Source organism: Scophthalmus maximus, chromosome 10, assembly GCF_022379125.1.
Source record: "Scophthalmus maximus strain ysfricsl-2021 chromosome 10, ASM2237912v1, whole genome shotgun sequence".
NCBI lineage: Eukaryota > Metazoa > Chordata > Actinopteri > Pleuronectiformes > Scophthalmidae > Scophthalmus > Scophthalmus maximus.
Genome location: NC_061524.1, coordinates 457,501 through 485,000, shown reverse-complemented (window position 1 = coordinate 485,000; position 27,500 = coordinate 457,501). Strand labels below are relative to the sequence as shown.

The window sequence follows — 27,500 nt, the reverse complement described above, 5'->3', positions numbered from 1 at the left end:
ACAACGTGACGACTAGACCAGCGTGGAGGTGGAGGACATTCAAACTTGTCCTTTACAGAAGCTTCAAGTGGCGGCTTTGTCTCTCACTTCAGGGCCGTGACGCTTCAGTGGAAACTTAACTGGCCTCGACCCAGTGACACGAGCCCACGACCACGATCTGCCTCTCGTGGCTTCAGAGCCGTCACAGAGTCAGAGTCGAGGAGGTGTTGAATCTCCGACTCTTTAAAACTTGTAATCCGCTCAAGGAGCCTGCGGCAACCACACACACACACACACACACACACACACACACAGACACACACACACACACACACACACACACACACACACACACACACACACACACACACACACACACACACACACACACACACACACACACACACACACACACACACACACACACACACACACACACACACACACTCCAGGTGACAGGTGTCTACCTGCAGTGTAAATGCACAGTGACAGTATATACATCACTCACAACTCCACACACTGTGTGGATCAACCCACCATGACGTCACCCGCGCACCGATTGGACGGCACTAACTGTCAGGAAAATGTTTGCTGATGTTATGGATCAAGTGATTTTTTGATGATTGTGATTTGAGTCACAATTTTAGATTTAAAAATGATGCCCATGTGATTTTATGCAGAATCTGTTTGATTGTAGGCCAGGGGCATCTCTGTACTGTAGCACCTTTTAACTTTATTAATGAATTTATTTTTAAATGCTGCTCCTAGAATTTGGATATTGCGCTTTGTGTGATTTCGATTAAATGTTCAGCCCACAGATAAACATGGTTTCGAAAAAACAAGGTAACAGCTCTTATCCAAGACGTGTACACACACGCACACACACTTGACAAACATTAATACCTGTTCACATTAAGAGGATAAAGGTGAGTGCACTCAAGTGGCCTGTCCATCCCAACTCATCTGATTGGCTTAGCTCAATTATTTAATTGTACCTTCACTCAGAAACAAGCAATTTGTTTAATCTGTCTTTCACTGCGTCCGACGTCTTCACACGGAGACAAAGATCGTGCGTCATCTTACCCATGAAATTACGCTCTGGATTTCAAAACGCTGCCTGCATTTGAGCGGAGGGGGAGGGGGAGGGGGGTGGGGGTCGGGGGCGAAGTCCAATCAAAAGTTCAATTATGTAAATGGAGACGTGGGGTGGATGGAACAAAAGGGGAAGGTGGGTGACGGTGGGGTGAGGCGGGAGGCGGGATCAGGAGAGGGGAGCGAACGTAGCGTGAAAAATACTACACATTAACATACAAAGGAAATATCACATTACTGTTGTAATCACAGCGAGGGGGGGTGAGAGAGAAAGTGTGTGAGTGTGTGTGTGTGTGTGTGTGTGTGACTGCGCATGAAGACACCGTTTAGGTCAGTGAGGGTTCGGAGAGAGGAGGTTGAACATACGACGTCTTTTGAGCAAGGCACTGTCTGCTGTCAACTCTTCTCTTATACCATGGCTTCATGTAAATATGTAAATACATACATCATGGTAGTGACGGAGGTGGTGATGGGGGGGAGCAGATATGTTTCCCATCCAGCGTTGAACCTGCAGGCCAACTCGGAGGGGCCTTTCAGCTGTTGGCTCCGGAGACGTAAAATGCAAAAATCAGGAAAAAGCCGTTTCCTGTTCCAGGACCATTCTGCTCCAAAGGCAGAACCATGCAAAACAGCAGGGGAGGAAGAAAAGAAACAGGCAGAATGCGAGAGGAAAAGACACTGAAATAGAAAAACCATCATGAGAACAGAGTTTGGAGGAGGCAGCAGACAAAGCAGCGATCGTGCACCGGGACCGCTCGCTCGCCTGTCGTGTACCACCGGGGCGTAATGCGCTTGTAAGCGCTGGCTTTAGCTTGTCATGGAAACCAACAGCAGCATTACTCACACTCACGCCTCCGCAAATGAGCTTTGGCTGAGGGAACGACACGCAGGGTGGGTAGGTTTGAGATTGAGGGGGGTGTGTGTGTGTGTGTGTGTGTGTGTGTGTGTGTCTGTGTGTGTGTGAGTGTGCGTGTGTGTGAGTGTGTGCGTGTGTGTGAGTGTGCGTGTGTGTGTGTGTGTGTCTGTGTGTGTCTGTGTGTGTCTGTGTGTGTGTGTGTCTGTGTGTGTGTGTCTGTGTGTGTGTGTCTGTGTGTGTGTGTGTGTCTGTGTGTGTGTGTGTGAGTGTGCGTGTGTGTCTGTGTGTGTGTGTGTGTGTGTGTGTGTCTGTGTGTCTGTGTGTGTCTGTGTGTGTGTGTGTGTGTGTGTGTGTGCGTGTGTGTGTGTGAGTGTGTGTGTGTCTGTGCGTGTGTGTGTGTGTCTGTGTGTGCACAGGGGGAGCAGGGATTCTGTCCTTTTCATGGTTAAATAAAAATGTCCTCCTCCCTGAATCCATCCATCTGTCCTTTTTTCTCCATGGAGGTACAATAATTCATAACATCGATTAACTTTCTGCCATGACGATACGAAATCTGATGTGACTGAAGAGAAGCGTCTCTGTTGTTCTCAGAATGTTCTTAGAGCTACAACGATCAATCATGAGAACATCATCTGATACATAACAAGACAGTATATATGTTCGATATCAAGAAAACTGTCACTGGCTGCTTTCAGAAGGGCACTAAAGTCTGAACATATTTTCGTTGGTGCCACAAATGTTGCCTCGGACATTCTCTGAAACTTCAACTGCCAGCCGCACGAGTACAAAGGGTCAGAGGTCGGGTAAAAACCATCAGCACTCCGACTGCTGAGCTCGGATATTGGACGAAGAAACCCAGCATCTGTCAGATATTGTGTACACATTACAAACTATATGAGAAACTTCATAGATATATTTTCAAAAATCTGTTGAATGTTGTGATGTTATTGCATATTAACTTCCTCAACATCACGGATATGCATACTTTTCTAAAGAAATGTGATACTGAAGAATCCAGAGAGAGAATCCAAAGCACAGCCACCTCTTCGCTCTTCATCCTCCTCCTCCTCATCTTCCTCAGATGAAAAAACAAAAACCATAAGCTTTGGAAGAAGGAGGCAAAGAAGGAAGGAAGCGAGGAGGAGTGGCTCTAAACCTATATCGTATTAATCTCCTTTAACTGTCGTCTTCAACAAACAAATTAGTGGTGCGATGGATTCAGAGATCAGCTGTTCTGATAAGGCCACAAGTTATCAATGAATCTATTAATCTATTAATCTGAGCCTGGGAAAACTCATTAAAGAGGCAACATCAGGAATTATGTTCCGCAGGTAAAGCGGATGACTGTGGGGGGGGGGGGGGGGGGGGGGGGGGGGGGGTGGTTGGTTCTGTAGATCAAACACTTTGGTGGTGTCGTCTTGACACAGCAGCCCCCCCCCCTTCACTACAGACTGTCATTGTCCAGTGCAGCATGGCTCTAGTGGGGGGGGGGGGGGGGGGGGGGGGGTGATAGCACAGCCAATTAAAATGAACATAATTACAAAGTCACTCCTTTGACTCCTGATCAGAATACACACACAGACACACACAGACACACACACAGACACACACACACACACACACACACACACACACACACACACACACACACACACACACACACACACACACACACACACACACACCTACATCAGTCCCTATTTTCTTAAAGAGTTTATGGTTCAATCTTTAGTTTCAAATAGAGTCAAATAGACAGCGTGAGTGACAGCTAGTACCGTACAATATGTGAAGGTCGCAGGTCAGTCAGGGCCCGCCCACCTTCTTCTCCTCCAAATATGGTTACTTATGGTTTAAAAAAAGACCAAGATGGCGTCGGCCTTTACGACAAACTCTGTATTGGATCTGTGTTTTGCTGAAGTAGTTAATTAATATGAGCTACTGACTAACGACCGCTTCACCGAAACAAAGGATCCGACCAAACAGAGAACATTGTTTTTGGTGTGTAACGTGTGTGACGTGTGTGTGTGTGTGACGTGTGTGTGTGTGTGTGTGTCCTGACTGCAGCATGATCGAGACAGTACTGCACCATCAAACCTTCTTGAGGACAACCGAGCTCCCACGAGTGCAGTTATTAAAATAAAAGCAGGGGAACGATCGTGAGAGGAGCACACACCTGCATACCATCACAGTCCAACGGGGGGGGGGCTTTATAAAGAGGCAATTAAAGCCTTATCATTTCTCCACTCACTATAACACACACTTCAACACCCACTCACACACACAATGTGAAAGACAAATCACTCAAACTAATTCAGAAGGTTCTTCTAAGGTCCTGTTTTAAATTATGGAGAACGGTTGGTTTGATTCAATTAAACGTCGCGGGGGCGACGGGCGACGGTACCACACGGAGAACGAGTGCCGCTTTTCAAGAATGTGCGGGGGGTCTCCGAGCCTCCGAGGAGTTTTCAAGTGCACAGACTTCCATCGCCTCACTCGAAGCCCCTTAAAGCTCACCCCCAGAAGCCCCTGGGATCCTGCTGGGTTTAAACCACACACACACACCTGGAGGGACTGGGGCAGATTAAGACCAGATTAAGATAAAGTTACCCCGTGTCATTCAAACCCCCGGCCTCTCCGGCCACTGGGTAGAGGGACGCGCAAGAACAAAAAGGTTTGGTTCATTCACATATACACACACACACACAAAAGACTTTCTGGTCATCCTCATAAGCCCTATTAGTCTGCCATAGAGCCTCTCATAGCAGACATCAATCATGGAGGGATTAGTCCGTTCCCTCTTCTAAATGAGTGGCAAGGGAAACTCTCCCTCTCTCTCTTTCAGAGATTACCACAGCGATTTGTTTTCATTTTGTTCCATCATCTTCATCGTTTTTCTGTTTGACTTGCTTTTCATTTCTCTCTCCCTGCCGTGCTCCCTGCGTCTCCTCCGGTCGCTCCTGCTCGCAGCCTTGTGAGGTAATCCCTGGCAGATAAAACTAAGGAGGACTTACCAGAGGCAGATTACAAGCTGGCGCTTTGCGGAAGGCCCTTTTTACAGCAGCCGGAGCGGGAGTACTGAGCAGAGTGAGAGCTCTTTGCAGCGCTTAACTTTTGTGAACTCGACATGTACCCAGCAGAGGAAGGGGCGGAAAAAATGATAGCCGCATTACAGTAACTGGATCAAAACATATCCCTCACAACACAGACACACACACACACACACACACACACACACACACACACACACACACACACACACACACACACACACACACACACACACACACACACACACACACACACACATACACACACACACACCCACCGCAGCAGCGTTTAAAATTGAATTTGGTTTAGTCACTCAAAACAAAATAATGCTACAATTTTTTTAATAAATGTCCTCGCGTGACAGAATTATCCGACAACTTCTTAAAAAGTCTGGTTTCACCGGTTAAGAGAGTTTGTATCTTCATCCCTCTCCTCATCTGAACATTCCTTCAACTTCTCCAGATTGTCCAGACGGGCCTGAAACAGTGGAGGTTGCTCGGGGGTCAGAAATGTCTTCTACTAACCAACCTTCTGCCCGACGTGATGACGGCGATGCCCCGCAGCATGAAGCCACAACAGGAAGCTGCATGAGGGAAGAGACTGGGTCTCTCCCACAAGATCCAATGACTCACCATCAGAGGTGGGGAGGGGGCCACGCTGGGAGGGAGGAGGACATTGAGAGGTACTGACTTCGTCGTACTCCTCTCAGGGATTATTCTCCTAATATTACACAGTTTGTGGAATGACCAGTGTGGTCGAGGGGGAAGACGTGAGGCTTCCAAGGAATGGGAACGTTTTTATCTGCTAATGTGGATTCCAAGTTCGGAAATCCAAGAGAAACAGTTTTCTAAAAATGTACTTTAACTGACTTACTACTGGTTAATCAGATACATCTTACAGTCCCCTCCTCTCAACAAAGAGTTTTTCTTCTGTCTCTGTCCTCCAACATGTCTGACATCGCCTACAGCGACTTGTATCTGGTGTTTTCACATTCCTCTCCTCTCTTCTGCTTCACTTCTCTGACATTTGAAATTCAAATGAATCCTGTTCAAGATAGCATCATGTGAGGTCGACAGGTGTGTCAGCAGACCGTTAGCGTTAGCAGTTAGCATCCACGAGAGGACGACAGGTGTGTCAGCAGACCGTTAGCGTTAGCAGTTAGCATCCACGAGAGGACGACAGGTGTGTCAGCAGACCGTTAGCGTTAGCATTAGCAGTTGGTGATATTGTCTGTAACCATCTTGTTGATCACATTCTTCCAGCGGTCAACCTAGCGCGAGCAGCTGTGGTGGGTGGGGCCTGTGTTATTTGCATATCATGAATATTCATAGTCTCAGAATTCCCTCAGTGAGGGAGAGAGAGTGGATGTTGACACATTTCAGAGGTAAACAATGATTACTATGTTGTAATGTTAACCTAAATATTAGATAACAGATTATTTAATATCCTCTACTACGTGACTGGAGGGAACTTTAAGATAATTATTAGCCTTGGTCAAGCAAGAATAAAATATTGAATTGAATAACTTGTATTTGATTCATTATAACGGGGCTCCAGATATTTCCACAACAAGAAATGGCCCCTTACACTTAAATAAGGCTTTCATTGGTAAAACAACTGCGCTCAGGAATAAAAAAGGTATAAGTTTAATTCATTCTAATATATTTCAGTTCTAGAAAGTTGCCTCTTACCTATTTAATAACATCAGCACACGTCCTCCATCTGAAAGTCTTTGAGTAAAGGAATGTCAAACTTATCTCAGAAGATGAAATAACTTTTCGAGCGGATGCGCCGATAACGAGACGAGAGACCTTGGTACGGGGGCGAAGATCGGGAAGACAAAGAGGTGACCGTCCTCGTCTCTTGGGCCCCCCCCCCCCGTCCTCCAAATAGACATCCCTCAGTCGTCACGGCAACCTCAGTAACACTTCACAGCGCGGACGTGGAGTCTCTCCTGCCGCGCAGCCCGGTGAAAGCTAATTAAGAAATATCGCAGCCTTCTGCGAACTCAATTAAATAATGTTAATTTATTCTAATTTCAATTTGGAGGTAGTCTGAACTGAAGGGGGGGAGGGGGGTGGGGGCTGTGGAAACAAAGTCTGGGAGGAGGAAGGAGAGCGGCGGCCTCTGCCCCCCCCTCTTCCTCCCCCCGACACACGAGCTCTCACAACCTGCAAAACTCTATTTAATTTAAAACCCTTTGATTAACATAAGTAATCACAAAGCCCTTCACACTGAAGGGGAAAAGGAAAACATCTATCTGGTGTTGGTTTACTCTGTCACCTCTGGAAAAGAACCAGTTTGAGTGCACATGATTGTTCAGACTGTAATTTACACCTTTTAAATTATTATTTAAAAGTTTGTACAGAAAGAACACACGGACCAGACAACCCCCAAAGACACGGCTTGTTCTTTGAGCTTTAGTTTCAGGACTTCAACTGCCACCAACTCCATTCCAAGAGTCTTGGTGTAAATATTAAGACAACGCAGAACTTCTGGGTTCTAAACTTTGGTCCACAGACGTGTATGTATTATGCCGGCTTCCAACTTTTCTTTATATGCAAATACGGCTAATAATTCATGAAGCGGAAACTTCATCCAAAGATCAGAGCATCTAAGTGTGGAGTGGTCTGACTACGACACAGAGATGGAGATGAAACAAACGGAGGAGCAACGGATCACTGAGCCACTGGGGGGGTTGGAATCAGCCCCGGGGAAAAGAGATGGACTGAATCAGACCAGACAGAGCTCACGACGCGCCCAACAGGAACTCTGCTCTGTTCATTTAAATTAATCCCACAGACGTTTCCATCCTTGCAGCTCCTTCACAGATGCTACACTTAAAACTTTTGACGCCTTTTGAGGATCTATATCTCCCCAGACAGGAGGACGGACAAACACATGGGGGACGTGAGGCGTCTAACGAGAGACCGGAGGGACACTTCGGGAGACGACTGTAAGATGCTAACGGACGACAGGAGCTAACACGTCGCATGTTCGTGGATATCGACTGTTGGAACCACAGCGAGTAGTGACCGAGCCTGACGGGCATTGTGGTGTTTCTGTCGGGGGTCACACTCCATTGTGAATGCTCAACGAATGGTGTTATACAATTTAAAGATTGTGATAAAGATGTGCACTACCCCTGAACAACCAGAGGCGGAAGGTTTTGCTTCCTTTAGTTGACCTATAACTAGTCAACTAAGAAATGTACTGTGGCAAAAAAAAACAAAAATACAGATGCTGACGTCGCCTTTAAGGCAGAAACGGTTTCCTGTAACATCAGGAATCTCCCTCTGGGACTGATGTTTGTGTTCCATCGTACCTCATAGTTGTTTTATCTGTTAAACCTCGGAACTCTGAATGACCGACCTCTGAGTCAGAAGTTGCAACCGGAACGACCTGAGTCGGACTTTCAAACCGGGAGGCTCCAACCAAACTTCCGAGCTCCGAGGTATCATGGAACACAGAATGCGACAGATGGATCACAGAGCGACCGTCAGACAGAAGCAAGACAAGGAGAGAACCACACAGAAGAAACAAGAGAACAAACACCGGAGGTAGAGATCGCATTAAAAAAAGAAAAGCAAAGGCGTCTGTGAAATCTACAGATGCAGCAGGTCGGCACATCTACGGTTTGCCGTCTGGTCCGAGTGCTGAACGCTGGCAAAGCTCCAGCGCTTCCAGCTTCATGTAAATCCCATCCATATGTGTAATAATAATCCATATGTGTAATACCTGCGTGTAGAGTGAGTGGGCACACGTACACACGTCCGTCGCGTGTCCTGATTTTCCACGAGCTGCCGGTGAAGTGGGCGTTTTTAATGCAATGACAAGGAGGATCACGTTGAGCCGGAGACGCTTAAATCCACATAGGACAAGGACACGGTTTAGCAGAAGCTAAAATGTGACACTCTTCATTTGCAGAATCTAATAAATATGCATATTTGTGGTTTACATTACAGTTTTCCCTATGACCCATAACATATGCATTCACACATGCTTCCTCGCTCCATTGCTCGAGCCTGCTCATCTTTTGTTTTCTATTTATTTATTCTTTCCATTTCTGTTGTTGTGTCAAATGTCAATTCTTGATCATAGAAATATTATTTTTGACTCTTTGTGGGGTTATCGTTACCTTTGCACTGAAATAAACAACTCGGACACTAGACACGTGTTTCGTTTCTTTTGTTTAGCAAAGCTTTCATGGAATAAACGACACAGGAGACGTTTCACAGGCTCCAGGGCAGGTCGTCGCGCTGGAACACGTATACAACAGTGCGGACGGTTTTCATTATATCACTTTCTATTCACATTGTGAGATTAGCCCCGGCCGTCGTCTCTCTGTGTGTGTGTGAGTGTTTCCACGTGAATAGTTCAGTAGAAAAAGACGGAGCGTACGTTCACACCTTGGAAAGCTCTTACATGAGAGAAGTAGAGCTGAGCTGTGTTTCAGGGGAAGGGGAAGGTTATAACTTACTTCACTAAACCGAGCCTCGGGCCTCAGACTACAAAACAGTAAGAGCATGTATACATATATATATATATATATATATATATATATATATATATATATATATATATATATATAAGAACGTAAGTACGTTCGTACATGTGAACCACGAGAACACATCGACACTCTGCACACGTTTCACAGTGTGATGATGTGTTGGTCTCCGTCTTGGCCTCTCGTAGAAGGACTGTCTCCTCTCTTAATCCTCTCTGACTTCATACATTCAAAGGTCATCTCGCAGCCGACACATGGCTGAGGCGTGTGTGTGTGTGTGTGTGTGTGTGTGTGTGACAGTGTGAATACGAGAGGAGAAACCTATTCACACTCTCAGTATATGTCAACAAACCCTGTAGGCCCATCCTTGTTTACTGCGAACAGTCTATCTTTCTTTCTTCTATTCCCTGGCTGTCTTCCCCCTCTCCCCCTCTCCTCCACCCTTCACTATCTTCCACCTGTTCTCCTTCACCCTCCTCCAACCCTCGCCCACAATTCATTCCTCGCAAAAACCCTCCCCTCCAACCCCCCAAGCTCCAGAGGCAGGGGCATCTCTTGGCGGAGTGCGGCCCCACCACAGGCCACTGGCTCTGGGTAATTAAAGTGGTTTAGGCCCCCTCACCCACGGTCACAGGCAACTGCAGCTGGGTGATAAAGGCACTGTGCCATAATTACATGGACGGCCGGCGTCACCGCCCAGCGACACTAAAACAGTCGGCTAGGGGGAGGGACCTGTGTGTGTGTGTGTGTGTGTGTGTGTGTGTGTAAGTAACTGTACACAGTGTGTTTGCAAATGCGGGTGTGTGTGTGTGTGTGTGTGTGTGTGCTAAGGGAGGGGGGGTCCAACACCTCCTTCTGATCGCTCTGCTGTAGTTAAGCCCCCTGTGTTTAAGCCCCACATAGGCTCATTGGGCCCCTACACACACACACACACACACACACACACACACACACACACACACACACACACACACACACACACACACACACACACACACACACACACACACACACACACACACACACACACACACACACACACACACACACACACACACACACACACACAGTAACCCCCGCACCCCCACAGCCAATCATTCCCCACCAGTGGTCTGACTCCTGCAGTGAGTGTGTGTGACCATCAGCCATTTAATTAGAGCCAGACATGATTTAACTAATTTAAATAAATAAATAAACATTGGGAAAAAACAGCCCAATAAACAAATACCTGTATTCAAATGAGCAGCCGGGAGAATGGACCAGGAGATGGGATTGTGCAGGCGGAAAAAAGGCTAATGTAAGGACCACTGGACGTGGACGCACAAGTGGAAACACACACACACACACACACACACACACACACACACACACACACACACACACACACACACACACACACACACACACACACACACACACACACACACACACACACACACACACACACACACACACACTTATGATAACACACATCACAAAAGACCGAGCCAGAATTAAGAACAGTAGAAAGATTTAAAGGTTCAGTTTGTGTTAAAAGTTTCACCGTCTGTTTTACTCTCTGATCAAAACGTCTTTACATTTACTGTGTTCGGGGGAAACTCAGTGAAACTTCCGTCCCCTGGATCTTCACACAACCTTAAAACACCTAATCACTGTTTTTTGATGTGTCCATTCCATAAGCTTTAGATTTAGAGCATTAAACTCTGACTGTAATTCAACTACCGCTGCCCCAGAAGTCCTCCGTGTTTATCTCATGTGTTGTTTAGTTGTTTATTAAAGTCAAGTGAAGCCCAGTTACCTTGGGGGAGGAGGAGGAGGCCAGCTCTCTCCCCATCACCGCCGCCACCGGGCTGGGCCCGACAGGCTGGGTTCTCCCTCCGTCTGGACCAGCGCTCGGACTGGGAGCTGGTGTACTCGGGCCAAGTCCGGGGCCGGGGCCGGGGCCTGGGGGCGGGGGAGCCCTCCTCTTCTGGCCGCTGACCGCATCGAGGACGGGTCCGCCTGCGGGGGCCCGCGCAGGGCTCGGTGACCTTGGCTCGTAGAACGGGTTGGACCTGAGAGAGGAGGGAAACAGAGGTTAAAGTACAGACAGACGACTTGACAGTCAGAACCAACGCTTGTGTTTGTGTTACATTTGATCCAGTTAGTTCTGGTACCACGTTGCCGTGTTCCGAGCGCACTGAAGAACTTTGCATGTCCCGTCGACATTATGGGTTTGGAGTGGTAATGAATAGTGTTTTATATATAAGCAGCAGGTATAGCCCAGTGGGTTACACTGGGATGACCCTCCCCACACTCTGGGCTCCGGCCCCGTTGAGCGTAAGTCGCTTTGGACAAAAGTGTCAGCAAAATGAATGTAAGTTAAATAATAAAGACAAAGTTTTCACTGTGGAACAACTGTTAAAACATTTAACCACCAATCATCAGAATAATTATCATCATTTAAACTCCATTGTTTATTTAAACAGGAGGAAATTGCGACATGGAAACGAGAGTTTGGTGCAAGACAATGAACAACACGCACGCACCCACCCACCCACCCACCCACCCACCCACCCACCCACACACACACACACACACACACACACACACACACACACACACACACACACACACACACACACACACACACACACACACACACACACACACACACACACACACACACACACACACACACTAGTGGGAAGGTAATAGAAGACGCAGGTGCACCCAGGTCACGTCTGTGCGACCTCATATCCTCACTGCCCCAAGGTGGAGCACTGACAGACGCACGCACGCACACACACTCTCACACACATACCAGAGTGTTATCAATATACAGGCAGTCTTGTGGCACTGAAAGCCGGGCGCGGCCTCCAGACAGTCACTCAACATGCAACAAGCAAACCCCAAACAAACAAGAGGACTGGAGGGGGGGTGATTGACTGGGTGTCTGTCTGAAGGAGAAGGTTAGAGAGAAAGAAAGGAAGTGAAGACAAGAAAGGCAGGCAGGCCTATAGAGGAGCTCTAACAGAGCAGCGCTGGGCTGCAGTCACAACACAGCGTTGGCCTCCTGAACTCTCTATTCTGCAGATAACTGCTCCTGATGTACGAGACGCAGCAGAAGAAACATGACAGTCAACAACGCGTCTCGTCTTGAGACGGCTGAGAGGACGGAAAACACACGGCCCGTCGGTCTGCGACGGCTTCACTCAGCGGCCGCGAGCGACGAGCTGATATGTTACAATGCAGGCGCAGCCACGCCGTCTGCAAAGGTCACACACACACACACACACACACACACACACACACACACACACACACACACACACACACACACACACACACACACACACACACACACACACACACACACACACACACACACACACACACACACACACAGATCAAAATCTACACACCGGCAAAAATGTGATGATGTCATCTGCTTGTGCAGTATTCCATAACTTGACATGTAAGAATTTCTCACAAAAACTAAACTGCCACCGAAAGTGATGTAGAAGAGGAAAAGGAAACAAAAAGAGAATAAAGAGGAAGCAACGAACGTGGGCTGGACGAAAAGAGGAAGCTAGCGGGAAAATAAAACGAGCAGAGCCTGAGGAGGAGGTTGAGGAGGGATGTGAAGGAGCGAACGAGTGGGGAGGAAAGGAACGACAGAGGAGGGAAGGAGGGAGACAAGCTGAAAGAATGCAGTGAAACAACAAGGCCCTTGTTCCCGTTGAAAGAGCTGCCTGCTCGCTGAGGGGACTTGGCCTGCCGACAGGAATCGAACCGGACCCTTGAATTAACTTAGATGTATGTGTGTAACTTAAATAGATAAAGAAAAAGCTACTTCAGGATTATATTGGATTGAATGCAAATGTAACTGAAGAGTTGTTTTTGACACGTGAACTTCGGAAAATGTCGACAAAATTGTGTCTGGACATTTTCCGGGGGGGTTCGTCGCTTCGCAGCAGGAGATCGTCCGAGTCTGTTGGTTCACAAGAGCAGGAACTATTCTGGAACATTCTGAGGCGTCACATTTGCGTTCCCACACACACACACACACACACAAAAGACAACATGAGAAACAGGATGGACAAAATCTCTGAAATACATATTAGTGATTCATCAGATACAAACATGTTGTGGCCTGCTGCTCCAGACTGTCAACAGCTCTATAAAGCAGGACGAAGTAGTCCTGATATTTTCCTGTGTGCGTTGATTACAAATATGAGATGATGAAGAAACAAGGCATAATGGAGACATGAAATCTTACTCGTCCAGCTCCTCCTCCTCGTTGCGAGACGTGTCGGCGTACAGGTACTTGCTCATGTCGACAGGCCGCACGCCTTTCCTCTGCCGGGGCTTTGGGGGTTCTGGGTCTGGGTCAGGCTGGAGGTCGGCGTCCTGGTCCGGCTCCTCGAAGGGGTTCCCCGGCGACGTGTGCTCCTCCTGTTCATCAGGCTCGTCGAACGGATTGGAGGAGTCGTGGTCGTAGAAGGACTCGTCGTGGACGACTCGCTCCTGCAGCACCGGCTGGGATGGAGGTTCTGTTTTTATAAAAATGCAAAATTGAAAATAAAGTTGTTGTTGGTTTTTTAAAGTGCATTTATGTTCACATGCTTACGTAAAATAAATTGTTTATTTTCTCAATTCAAGTTTTCTTTATATTAATATTTATTTAAGATAAAGTCTTAAGCTTCAACCAAAAATATCAAGCCTCAATTACATTTCTTTGTCCTAAAAGTTTGATAACGACATTTTAGGAATCATTGACAGATTAAAATACATATATATTGGAAATCTTATACTCCCTAATATCAATATGGGCATCTGCCCCAAAAATCCATATCAGTCAGTGTCTATTGTGGACTTACCTGCTTGTTAAATGTTTTTTTTTCGTATGTTTGTTTTTTGAGCCACAAGCTCACGTCTGATTCCCCCTGGATTATGTTATTTAGCTGTAGTATAATCCATCTTAATTCAACAATGCAAACATGCTTTTTGTCTGATCGTATCCACAGGAGCTACACACACACGCATGCCTTCACATAGTCGCTACAAAAAATATATCAACCATATCATCCCCCAGAACAGACCGAGTGGTAAACCTACGTAGTCTAAATACTGGTTTCATAAATATCAGGATTGTCACACAAGAGATGAATCTATAGAAGAAAGAAAAATAATCCCAGACTTCAGATCAGAAACAACAAAGCGGATCGCTCCAAAAAACAAACAATCCGTAATAAGACACCGACCTCTCAGGTGGTCAGACTAAAATATTGGTTCAGCTGTTTGACAGAAGACGCTGGTCGTTACACACGATTGCTCACATTCACAGCGTGTCGGCGTCCAAAGACTTTTAACTTGCGTCGCTTGTGTTCCACCGACCACAACAAAACTTTTTACTGCGGTGATTATACCAAAGTCTAAAAGACAGACAGAAAAATGACTGCCGCGACAATACCTAATATCCAGAGTTGAAACGTACCGTCGTCATCGGGATCTCCAAACGGGTTGAGGTGGTTGGGATGAAGGTCGTCGTCGGGCTCGTCGAAGGGATTGGTGCTCATGGCGGGCGGCGCTTCCTGATCCTCGTCTTCCAGGAAGTTCAGCTTGCTGATCAGCTCTGTCGTCACAAGATTCCAATGTTACAGTGAGTTGTCATGTACATGAACGACGACAATGACCGGAGTGAAATGAATTAAAAAAACACTCGCAAACACAAACTAGACAAAATCAAAAATCTGCACTTTGGAGTGAACCAGCAGCGTGAAGACCAACACAGTCGTGTGTGTGTGTGTGTGTGTGTGTGTGTGTGACTCCCTCTCTTGCTTGGGGAGCGCCGGCTCTACTTTTTCTACAACAGCAGCACAGCATTCTGGGAAAACTTGGCGTGGCACTGAGGGGTTACCGTGGGAGACGGTGAAGGCAGCGTGGAGTTGCTATGGAGACGCTGGCAGGAGAAGCTAAGACTTGTCCACTTCATCTTCATCACGCTCACACCGGGTGTGTGTGTGTGTGGTGGGGGGGTCACACGGCCATTCCACAAAGATATGGAGAAGTCGGCCAAGTGGGGGAAAGTTTGGCCGTACAGTAGAAGCTGAAAATGTTGGTGTTGTCTTTTCCTTCACGTTTGACGACCTGGTCGAAACATGTCGTGAATTATTGTCAAGGAGAATCAGGCTTCGTGTGTGGACTAAGTTTCAGCTGCGTTGGTTCACTACTAACTGCAGTGAAAGAAGAAGAGGCGTTCACACTGTAAAAAAAAAAAAAGACAAAAGAATAGGAACCAAAAAAAGATGAACACCAACTGATGCTTTCACAACACCTGGTACAGAACATCACCACGTGAACCAACACAAGCTGCGACACCACAACACCATCATCATCACAATATCCATGGATGGAGGATTTGAGCCGAGGAGAAACAATAACATTTAAAAAAAGAGGGTTTGGAAAAGAAAGGAATGATTTAAGAGAAAAAATGAATATACGTAAAAGAAAGTGTGGAGACGAGCGGGTCGGGTGGAGACGCCACAATGTTCACGAGACGATGAAGGAGAAACAACGGGAGGGGAGAGAAAGATGAAACAAGACCTTGGGAGGAAGCGGCAGGCTTAGCGGTTTCTTTGAGAGCTCGCTTAAGGACACCACCACCACCTTCATCATCATCATCATCATGAAAGCAGCTGAGGGCATTCAGCTGGTTTACTATCTCTGTAGACGACAGGGCCGCACAGGAAGGGAGGAGGGAAGAAGAGCAGTGAACGAGACAGAATAACACACACACACACACACACACACACACACACACACACACACACACACACACACACACACACACACACACACACACACACACACACACACACACACACACACACACACACACACACACACACACACACACCTATGTTTGGGGAATTATCAAACTATAAATCAAGGAATCTCTCCTCTGTATTTGGTTTACATATCTCGAGAAACGTTCATCTTTCTAGCTTTATACCTGGTGTGTGTATCGTCCGGGCCAAAGGAAGTGCCGTTTTTAATTTGGTTCACTATGAATACACATTGAATAGAATGTGAACCAAATGTTCACGTTACTCGCACGACGTTGGCCACAGGACCATCTGTGTTTACTCGCCGAGTAACACACCAGATAACACAACTCGCCAATATTCACCCGTTCTCTTCCAGACGCGGACGCGACGGGAGAATGTCAACGCTCATTGGCTTTGGTGACATTTAGCGACTACGAACTGCGCGATGCATTCGTGATGCAGGATTTGTGTCTTTACATCGACTTTGTATTTAAACCTCACCGCGCGACAATGTTGCTCACGTTACGTCCGCAGTGAGATTTCATACACAGCCGCTGCTGCTCATATGCAACAGTTCACTGCAATGGACTGTAGTCAACTCTTTGTTCCCGCCAAATGCTCGACTATGGTTACGTCAGATGACAAATGTCAAGCGTGACGTTGTTTGTATGAACACATGGCAGCAGCAACACCTCGATCGCTGCACGAGTTTCTATTTGATGAACCTTTTAGATAACAGGCTGGAAATGTACTATTACTGTACTATTATCACTAAACTGTGATATTTATGTTTATGCTTACGGTCTTGTAGAGCTGTACCAGTTTTAAACTGCGCACACAAACATTTTTGTTCAAAAAGCTGGCACACCTCAGACATGCAACATTAAGGAACATTAAACATTGACAACATTGAAGAGTGCAGATGCACAACACTCTTGTGATTATTTCCTTATCTCATGGTGAAAGATAAAAAAGAGAACAGTGTTTTGCAGGGACGTGTTGGTTAGCTTGGTATTAGCTCAGCGGCTTGTTGGGGAGGTACAGTAGAATATGATAGTGGGTCGTTTTGGCCCTTTGATTCAGAGACGCACACTGGTGAGTCGCTGTAGGCGCTCGACGCACATACATACAAATGAGACAAAGAGCAGAGCGACGGGGAAGAGGGAGCATGAAGCTTAACACGAGGAGACGTTGGATTAGGCAAAGCAGGGAGCGGCGAGGCCCATACATTAAACTATAGAATGAATTCTCAACGCCTGTGTGTGCGTGTGTGCATGTGTGTGTGTGCATGTGTGTGCATGTGTGTAGTGTGTGTGTGTGTGTGTGTGTGTGTGTGTGTGTGTGTGTGCATGTGTGTGCGCGTGTGTGTGCACATGTGTGTAGTGTGTGTGTGCATGTGTGTAGTGTGTGTGTGCGTGTGTGAGCAGTGTGTGTGCGTGTGTGTGTGCATGTGTGTGCATGTGTGTGTGTGTGTGTGCGTGTGTGTGTGCATGTGTGTAGTGTGTGTGCGCGTGTGTGGACGGAGGATGAAACAAGCTTCTGCCGAAGCAAGAGAAGAAAACCTGAAACTCACAAAAGATTGTACATGATGGTGAAAAGTCATTTGTACAAACTCACAGAAGCAGAGTGAGAAGGAAACAAGAAGTCGATGCTCCGACATGAAGCAGGCTCTCAGTCACGTTGTCCCCAGTAAAGTCGTCCATTTGGGGGAAAAGTCGTAGGATATTTTCAGCAATGTCAGCTGTCTAGTTATCCGGCTGCGCAGCTAGCTGCGAGCTAACTGGTGTAAGGTCGTTAACTGAGCTGACACTGTTGTTGTGATCCTGACTTCAGACGGTTTATCTCTGAACCAACAAAACAAAAGTGTTTCCTGTCGGTTGTTGTTTTTTTACCTGTGATCTTTGCGGCCTTCTCCTCCTGGTTCACCCTGTTCTCCTCGTCCTCCTCGTTCTCCTCCTCGAAGTCGTCCAAGTTGCCGATATCCGCCTGTTTCATGCTCATCAGACTCGCCAGGCTCTGCATGTCCTCATCGCTGGACCGTACAAAAAAAGAAAAACACAAAACAAATACAACATATAATACAGTTTATGACAATGCAAACAAAATGCATCTTTTCATCTCACTGTCATCTCCACTCACGTCCTTTAACTTCCCTCTCGTCCCCAGTCAACAGCTCCTCTCTCTCCCTTTGTCTCTGTCGCTCTCCTCCTCCACCACTTTGTTCACAGACGCATTGGTTTCTATATTACTTCTTGTATTTTATGTCGTCTTGCGCTGCGCCCCCCCCCCCCCAGTCCCTCGACACCAGCGCTCCGTCGTAATCGCAGTATCCTCCCGTCTGTTCTTTGTGTTTGCTGCTTCTCAGGCCCACAGGCTCATTTGAACTGGTGTGATGGAGTTTGTTTGTGTGTGGCCGACATCATTCCCCGAAGGGTTAACAAGGGTCACGCGCCATCGACCCGCCATCCCGCACCCCAACAAAGGCCTCTGCTGCTCTCAGTGTGTGTGTGTGTGTGTGTCTTTAAATGAAAGTTGCTGCTTTCAAATTAGAATGAATAACAAATGGAAAACACTGCGATTGAGATTGTGTGTCGGTCGTATCAAAGCGTGAATGTGTGAGAATGAATAAATAGCTGTTCTGAGTAAGTGACAGTCTGCATGCTCGTAAATTACAGTAAGTGGAAATGTGTGTGTACGTACATAATGTGTGTGTATATTAATAAATACGTTACTATTCAAAAATTCTAAAACAAATCAGAGTACATGAAATTCACTGTCAGACAAGTCAGATTAGCTTGATGTGTGATTCCACACATCTGTAGTTTGAGTAGACGACCGACAGTACGCGAGGAGACCGGACTCACGTGGCCTTGCCCTCACGGAGGAAGATGCAGGAGAGGGAGAACTGCAGCGTGGCCGACACCACCTTCTTGGACAGGGGCTTGAACTTGAGCTTGACGTCGGTCTGCGTGGGCATGGGGCTGGCGTACTGCTTCATGTTTATACTGCTGGTGGCCAAGGCCTTCCTCCGGCCCGAAGGAGACTCCTGCAGAGAGAGAGATCAGGACGAACGTTATCACTCCACTGACGACACGGGGCGTTAACGCCGCGGGGGGCAAACAGAGAATATGGAAAGAGAGAGAATTTAATGTTTTCATTCTGTCTGTTAGATCCTTCTTTGGGGAGCGAGTATTTAAGGTTAATGAAGTGCAAATTAATTTAAACACGTGAGTGTTCTTCACACCTCCAGATAAATAACGGTACATTAGTTCACTGCTGGTCGGTAAATAAAATCCTTCCTCATATTAACGTCAGAGCTCCAGGCTGAAGTTAGAGACGTGCTCCGGGTCGGAGGGTGGCCCTGAAACTAGGGAACGACGTGAGTGTGTGTTCGTTAGAGATCCAGCTATGGATGTAGAGTCAACAGTTGGAACAGTCGTGGATGGTTCACCTCCGCTCTGACCAGCTTCCTCTTTGTTTTAACAGATTCTGTTTGCGTGATGGAGGACACTGCCATCATTTGTGTTCATCTTCACTTGAGGAGAAACTGAATCCAGTGCAGGGATCAGACGCTGGTTCACACACGTCTCTTCTCAGGCCGAGTGGAAGAGAAGCAACACACACGTTCTCTTTTCTTTTTAATCTGTCTTTTATCTCCATTTCACTGCATGGATGTCCAAAAAAAAACAGCACATAGAACTGTAACACACACACACTTATGTTATTATACCACAGAAAGACCTTCTTGTCTCAGTTGTGAAACGAGCCCAGAGGATTCGTCCTCTCATGTGCACTACGCCGAACACAGAAGAGCAGCTCGCTCTCGTTCACACAACACCAGCTCCAGAGCACGCGCACGCACGCACTCACGCACAGAGTTAGTATCAGTACAAAGTGCTAAAGCTATTGGTAACGTTGTGAGAAAATATCTTAAAGGATACACATTCTGCTCATGTTCAGTTCTTCATTTTACCTATTTATTACTTGAAATGCTCTAATGTTCAGTGAGGCCCCTCCCTCCCAGTGAAGCCCAGTGTGCTCTGATTGGTCAACCACTTCCAGCGCCTGAAGGAAGTTCTCTCGCTCTACCTGCCGTTGTCGGGGGGCGTGTCAGAAGGGAGTCAGGAGCCGGGGAGAGGAGCTGTCTTTAACTCTTTAACTTTTAAACCCTATGGTTTCTACCCCGACTTTGCCTCCTTCTCTATCCTTCCATCTTCTTTCATGTCTGCCTCCTCTTTCCCCAAGTTCCTCCTTGTTCAGACCAATAATAATGAAAAAACAAAGAGTAGAAACCGACCGACTGACTCGCGAGGCCACTTGACATTTCGCGCCGACGTCTGAACCTTGTTGCTTCGGCTGGGAAACATAATGACGGATCATCGCCGCCGCCCTCTTCTCCTCAGCCCATCACAAGAAGAAGAAGAAGAAAAAACCTCCTCCCTCTCCACCTCTTATCTCTCTGCAGATTACACTCAAGCCATTATACTAAGCTAATAGCGCGTGTAGATACTTTATGAATGAATTTGCCAAATGCACCAAACACTTAAGAAGAGGGGATTTAATGAAAAAAAGGGAGGATGGGGAGGAAAGAGGAGGGAGGGGGAGGGAGGGGGTTACTGAAAAATAGGGAATACTTAAGGATATGCAAATACTCTGGCAAAAGAATGGAATAACCATTTCAACAGATTTGAGTCGGAGCAGCAAACAATGGAAATCTGCTCTATTTCCCCGGATGCTACTTGTCAATCAACGTGTGTGTGTGTGTGTGTGTGTGTGTGTGTGTGTGTGTGTGTGTGTGTGTGTGTGTGTGTGTGTGAGGATTAGTGTGACTGGGAGGTTGTGACAATGTTCAAAATGAAAAGAAAGGACAATACAGAAGTTTAATTTATTACAGAGAGAATGGGACTATCAATATGCTCCAAGCTCAGTGAATGACTAAATACCTGTGTGTGTGTGTGTGTGTGTGTGTGGAGGGGGCACAGTGGGAGAGACAAAAAAAAGACAGGAAAAGGGAGGTAAAGAAAGGAGGAGGGAGGGGCAATGGCGATGTGCTGCCTCCTAGCTGCATCTCTGCACAACTGCAACAGTTAACTGTAACACACACACACACACACACACACACACACACACACACACACACACACACACACACACACACACACACACACACACACACACACACACACACACACACACACACACACACACACACACACACACACACACACACACACACAACACGTGCTGATGATGAATGAATGACTTTCCTTTTGTGTGTTTGTGTGTGTGTGTGTGTGTGTGTGTGTGTGTGTGTTTGTGTGGTGCCAGCTGGCTCTGGATCAATTCACAGATGCTCCCCTGGTGGGGGGGCAGGGGTCAGGGCAAGAGGGGTGCCCGGGGGTCCTGTTGAATCCTCTGCCCCAAAATGCCAACGGGACGGGCAGGAGGGAGGAGGATGAGGAAGAGGAAGAGGAAGAGGAGGAGGGAAGATCCCTTTGTCATCGAGGGATGGATTAATTAGTCTGAGTGGAAAAAAAAAAACCTGGTTTCTTTGTATGGACCTCACACACACACACACACACACACACACACACACACACACACACACACACACACACACACACACACACACACACACACACACACACACACACACACACACACACACACACACACACACACACACACACACACACACACACACACACACAGTCACCAGTCAGTTGATTTCTAACTTATCGATTGATGTTTGTTTCTTGATCCTTTACACTACCACTATTAATATCAATCATCGTTATTATTTATTCCTATGTTGATCATGTTCCAACATTTCATATGTTCTTTAATTTTGACTGTTCACGTCAGGCTCGTACCATCGATGGCAGTAGGAACCTGTGACTGTTGACACGACGTCAGCTGATGATAAAGTGATGAGTCACTGGTTCCACATCAGATTATCATCTGACCTTCAGCCTGTTGCCACCAAACAAATCCTCCCTGAACCCTGAGGACGAGGTCAGTTACACACCACATGAAGTCACACACACTTTTCTACATAAAGGAGTCGTGACAGTTGTTGGTGATCAGCAGGACTGTGGCTGATCCGTCAGAAACATTGATCGCTCATTGATCGCTAGACTTTCTGGATCATTCCACGTTCTTCCCCGACCGATATATCTGTTGGTATGAGCCTTTCACAGACGTATCGGTATCGATATGTTTAGAGCCCGACAGATATTATTGGCCAACTGATATGAGCCTTTAAATGTGCATTTATGTTTTACATTTTAGGTAAAAAAAAATTTAAAAAATCTTAATTCAAGTTCTAAATATTTGGTTGTATTTGCTCACACAAAATAAATTTAGGTTTACTCTCACAGAGGAGCAAAGAAACAAGATACGTATTCACATTTAAGAAGCTGATGTCAGAGAATTTAGACTTTTTTCTCCATAAAAACGACTCGAACCGATTAATCAATTATCAAAATAGTTGGGGATTAATTTAGTAGTTAATTACTATTCGATGAACAGCTGCAGCTCTATTCCAGACAACAAACTGTACACAGGCCTCTTTTGTAATTCATATTCACGTGGTTCAGGGTGGAAAAAAATAAATAAATAGAAAAAGCTTAAACTCAATTTACCCTTTAGAATAAAAGCCTGAGGTTTCACCGATTAGGCCTCCGACACCCAAAAAATCATCCGGCTCTGGTTGAATCCAGCAGTCAGCAGATTGGAGGCTGGGGGGGGGGGGGGGGGGGGGGCCTCGCCTCAAGGTCACAGTTATTGGAAATGGAGACGTCCAATGTGAACACATCTCCCTCTGAAATCCAGACACAATGGACTGATTCCTCTGTGTCAATTTGGACTTGGCTGATAAATGATAAGAGCTTTTTACATATCACACATACAGAAGCGCCGCTGAATACTGGACTGTAGGTGTAACACAATACACACACACACACACACGCAGATTAAGACCAATTTATTCATCTGCTATTATATGTGAGGATTTATTTTTCCTCCCCGAGCTGTGTGTGTGTGTGTGTGTGTGTGTGTGTGTGTGTAATTCAAAGGCAACAATGGACATAAAAAAGCTGCAACACTATCGCTGCAGTTATGTGAATTACAATAACAATGGTCCTAATAATGGAATGAACTGTGCAAATGGCTTTCGTGTATCGTCTCACACACACACACACACACACACACACACACACACACACACACACACACACACACACACACACACACACACACACACACACACACACACACACACACACACACACACACACACACACACACACACACACACACACACACACACACACACACACACACACACAGTAGGGAAAAAAGGGACGACAGATTTGTGGATCAGACTGAACTTATTGAAACACGTTTCTCTGACCAACACTTGGTTCTTGGAGTCGACAACCAGGAGTTGAAGGGAAGAGAACAAGAGACGAACCATCGGGCAGAACAAGATCAGGAACAGGTTTTAAATTTGATTAACGTTCAGTCTAGAAGATTGAAATGAAAATGCTCACTTTTATACACAAATGTCTAAAAACAATCTTTTTGTAGCCAGAGCTCTGGAAAGTGTCTGGAGAAATGGGCTCCGGACATTTTCCAGAGTTTGCGGTTCACGTGTGACGAGTGCGTCACACTCACACCAACAAGAACATTTGTGGAACGTTCTTGATAAATGACAATTATCAGTTTCTTTCCTATGGAGAGATTAATCAGCTAATGATTTTAACATGACAACAATTTCCAGTGAAATCTTTGATTTATTCCAATTAGCCTGAATCATAATTCATAACTGGTGAAAAAATGCTTAGATGGCCACCGACCAACGTATCTCATGTCCTCTCCCCCCCTGCCTCCCCCCCTCGTCTTATCGGCCTGTCCAGGGTGCCCTCCTCTCTTCAACTCTCCGGATCTTTCTTTTGGGTGGCGCTCTCTCTCTCTGTCACTCTCACACACACACACACACACACACACACACACACACACACACACACACACACACACACACACACACACACACACACACACACACACACACACACACACACACACACACACACACACACACACACACACACACACACACACACACACACACACAGAGCATGCACTTCACAGAGGGGGCTAATGGGAAAATAAATTACCAGCAGGCAAAAGCCCTGGCTCTGCACTTCTGCTTGAGAGAGAGAGAGAAAGAGGACATGGGGGGGAGTGGTCAAGAGAGAAGACAGAGAGGTGGACAGCAAAGAGACGGAGAGAGTCATGAGACGGGGAGAAGATGGAGAGAATGAGGGAGGAGGGTGATGGGAAGAGAAAGACAGGAGCAGGCTTATAGCTGCAGTTCATTCCTGCTGTCTGCTCATCACTTCTCCTGCCGTTTCACCATCTCTGACCATCGTCAAGGCAATAACATCATCACCACACGCACGCACGCACGCGCGCACGCGCGCACACACACACACACACACACACACACACACACACACACACACACACACACACACACACACACACACGCTGAGCCGACAGCCCCCACAACTCGCTCTGGGATTGATTACTCTCCCTGCACGGAGAGATCGGGATGCCAGATTCAACCCCCATGGTGGCAGTGCTGTGTGTGTGTGTGTGTGTGTGTGTGTGTGTGTGTGTGTACAGTACACACTGTGCCACAAAGACAAATATCTGTAGTAGAAAACTTTGTTAACAAAGCAGAAATAATATACACATTTCTGTGTGTCTGAAATTAAAAAAATATATAATGATAAAAGCAAGAGGGCGACGTGTGGCAGCTACGGACAAATGGTTACTCTGTCTTTTCTTCCTGGACTTCTGATCATTTAAACTCACTTAATCCACTAAATTATGAATTGAATCATCTGATTATTAAAATCTTTAAATAGTTACTATGAAATACAACTGAAGTATTGATGATTTACATTGACTTACTGATTTTACACTTATATCCAACGCAACTAACGACTGAGGGGCAACACTTGAAGAAAGTACTAAAGTTCTTGGGGATGTAGTAGATAATGGGACGCCCCTGCTCTGATGGAACAGGACGAGACTGTGACCGTCGGTGAGCGGGGAGGACAACGCCACGCGCCTCAGAGGAGAACCGTGGGCGAGAAGGAGCAGAAGCCCCAAGCAGATGGGTGCAGACCAGGAAGTGATTCTGTCGGCAAGACGTTCTGTTCCCAGACAGGAGCTCTGGAGAACGTCTGGGGACTTGGGTCCCGACATTGTCCGGAGTTTGCGGGACACACGTGAGGAGGAAGCAGGAGGCTGAACCAGTCAGGGTTCAACCAGGAGTGTCCATTGTGAACCATCTGTAAGCGTCTGGTTTGAGCGTCGCTACCGGAGAGTCGGGAAGAAGAAGCTCAACAGTTTGGTTGATAAAATTCCCAACAAGATCTCTTTCTATTTCACAGATATCAAACCATGATTTCCAGGTAAAGACGACATGCGAGATCAGAAATCTCCATATCCACTCAGTTCTCCCTTTGAGGATCTGTTTGTTTTAGCCGTTGAAGGCAGACTGCTGCGATCTGACGGAGCTATGATAGGCCTCTAATCCACGCCAAAGCTGATTTGCTTAAGGGGGAGGAGGGGTTGGGGGGGGGGGGGTTAAGATGGCCTGTGACAAGAAACAATTGCCCCAAGTGAGAGTCTGCCTCTCTCCCACCCTGCTCCATGACAAAGGTGTACTTCTCCATGCTAAGTGACAAATCTGCGGAGACAAAGAGCATTAGCAGGGCGACGCTCTGCTCCACTGCCTCTGATTGTGGCTCAACTCAAAGAGAATCTAATATGGATTTTGAAAAAAAGGAGAGGGAGAGAGATTAGAATGAAAGAGAAACAATGAACACCTTCTACCAAGGGGGCATTAGTGGAGGGATTGGATAAGGAGCTGGTGTGTGTGTGTGAGTGTGCGAGTGCGCGTGCGCGCGTGAGTGTGTGTGTGTGTGTGTGTGTGTGTGTTAATGTGTGTGTGTGTGTGTGTGTGTGTGTGTGTGTGTGTGTGTGTGTGTGTGTGTGTGTGTGTGTGTGTGTGTGTGTGTGTGTGTGTGTGTGTGTGTGTGTGCATGGGTGAGTGCTTGTTCTTTGAAATTCCTTTTTTTCCACAGAAGATCAATGGGGGTTCGGGGAATTTCCGCCGATGTGCATATTCTGTTTATGTGCATTTAAATGTGAGACACATTCAAAAACACACCCAGTTCCCCTCTCGTGTCTAAATACACGTCGAGGACGAGACGTTGAGCCTCTGACGTAGTTCACATGTACAGGTTCATACAAGACTACTCATGAAAAGTTGAATATACTTTCTTCACTGTTCTACTCAAGCGATAAAAAAGACAAAAAGACTTTAAAACTCGAGTAACTCAAGTAACTAACGTGAGTTGTTATTCAGAATTCCAGAATTTGTTCAAACTAACTGGAGCGTTGGTCGTCGCCATGTTGTCGGGCCACGACACGATTAGAGGTCGCAGCGTGATTGGTTGAACAGTCGAATCATTCTGACAGTGGCAGAGATTAAAACATGGCGGAAGAGAGGAAACGTACGTAGATGTAATAAAGGAAAGTGAGAATTTTTTGAGAAATATAAAACTTTTAAATATATATTCTTCAACGACACAACTGAAGTTAAACGCAGCATTAACACGAGTTCAAAATCATAGAAAATGTGTTGAATGTTACATGGATTGTGAACCAGAAGTGAAGCGAGGGACGACCTCATTCTTGTGGTGTTGTCGCCTCAAGACCTTTGGATCAATAATGTGCCGTTTTGACAGATTTTCTTTAGTCTACAAAAAAAAATGGAAATACGCTAATTTTCACAAGTGACACGTCCGCTGTGATGCGCGCTCTCACGGTCGGAGTGTGTCCTTCGCTGCCACCTCCTCGACAACCCTGGGTTTACTGATTTCTATCCCAAACAGAGACAGAGACATGTTTGGGATCAGTCTAACTGTCAGTGGCTTAGCATCCGAGCACATCACTAGACCCTATTCATCGCCACTTAGCAGAACAGTCGCCTCAGTTCGCCAGAAACTCTGTGTGTGTGTGTGTGTGTGTGTGTGTGTGTGTGTGTGTGTTAAAATGCTCGTACACAAACACACTTGTACTCTCGATGAGCGGATCTCGAGGAGATAGTGTCAAACGAGTCGCC

The 27,500-nt window shown here is 46.5% G+C and overlaps 1 protein-coding gene across 5 annotated transcripts in view; it reads right to left on the bottom strand.

Moving 5' to 3' along the window:
- Positions 1–27,500, bottom strand: part of ehbp1 (EH domain binding protein 1) — a 125,622-nt gene that overhangs the window by 78,563 nt on the left and 19,559 nt on the right. For 4 of the 5 annotated variants that reach the window (XM_035605032.2, XM_035605031.2, XM_035605034.2 and 1 more), the window contains 6 exons: positions 19,159–19,340; positions 18,187–18,326; positions 16,071–16,190; positions 14,962–15,099; positions 13,744–14,017; positions 11,281–11,536 (listed from right to left, as the gene is read on the bottom strand). In XM_035605032.2, the coding sequence (XP_035460925.2) occupies positions 11,281–11,536; positions 13,744–14,017; positions 14,962–15,099; positions 16,071–16,190; positions 18,187–18,326; positions 19,159–19,340 (1,110 nt within the window). The remainder of the gene's footprint in view (positions 1–11,280; positions 11,537–13,743; positions 14,018–14,961; positions 15,100–16,070; positions 16,191–18,186; positions 18,327–19,158; positions 19,341–27,500) is intronic. The other variant, XM_035605036.2, reaches the window with a different exon arrangement.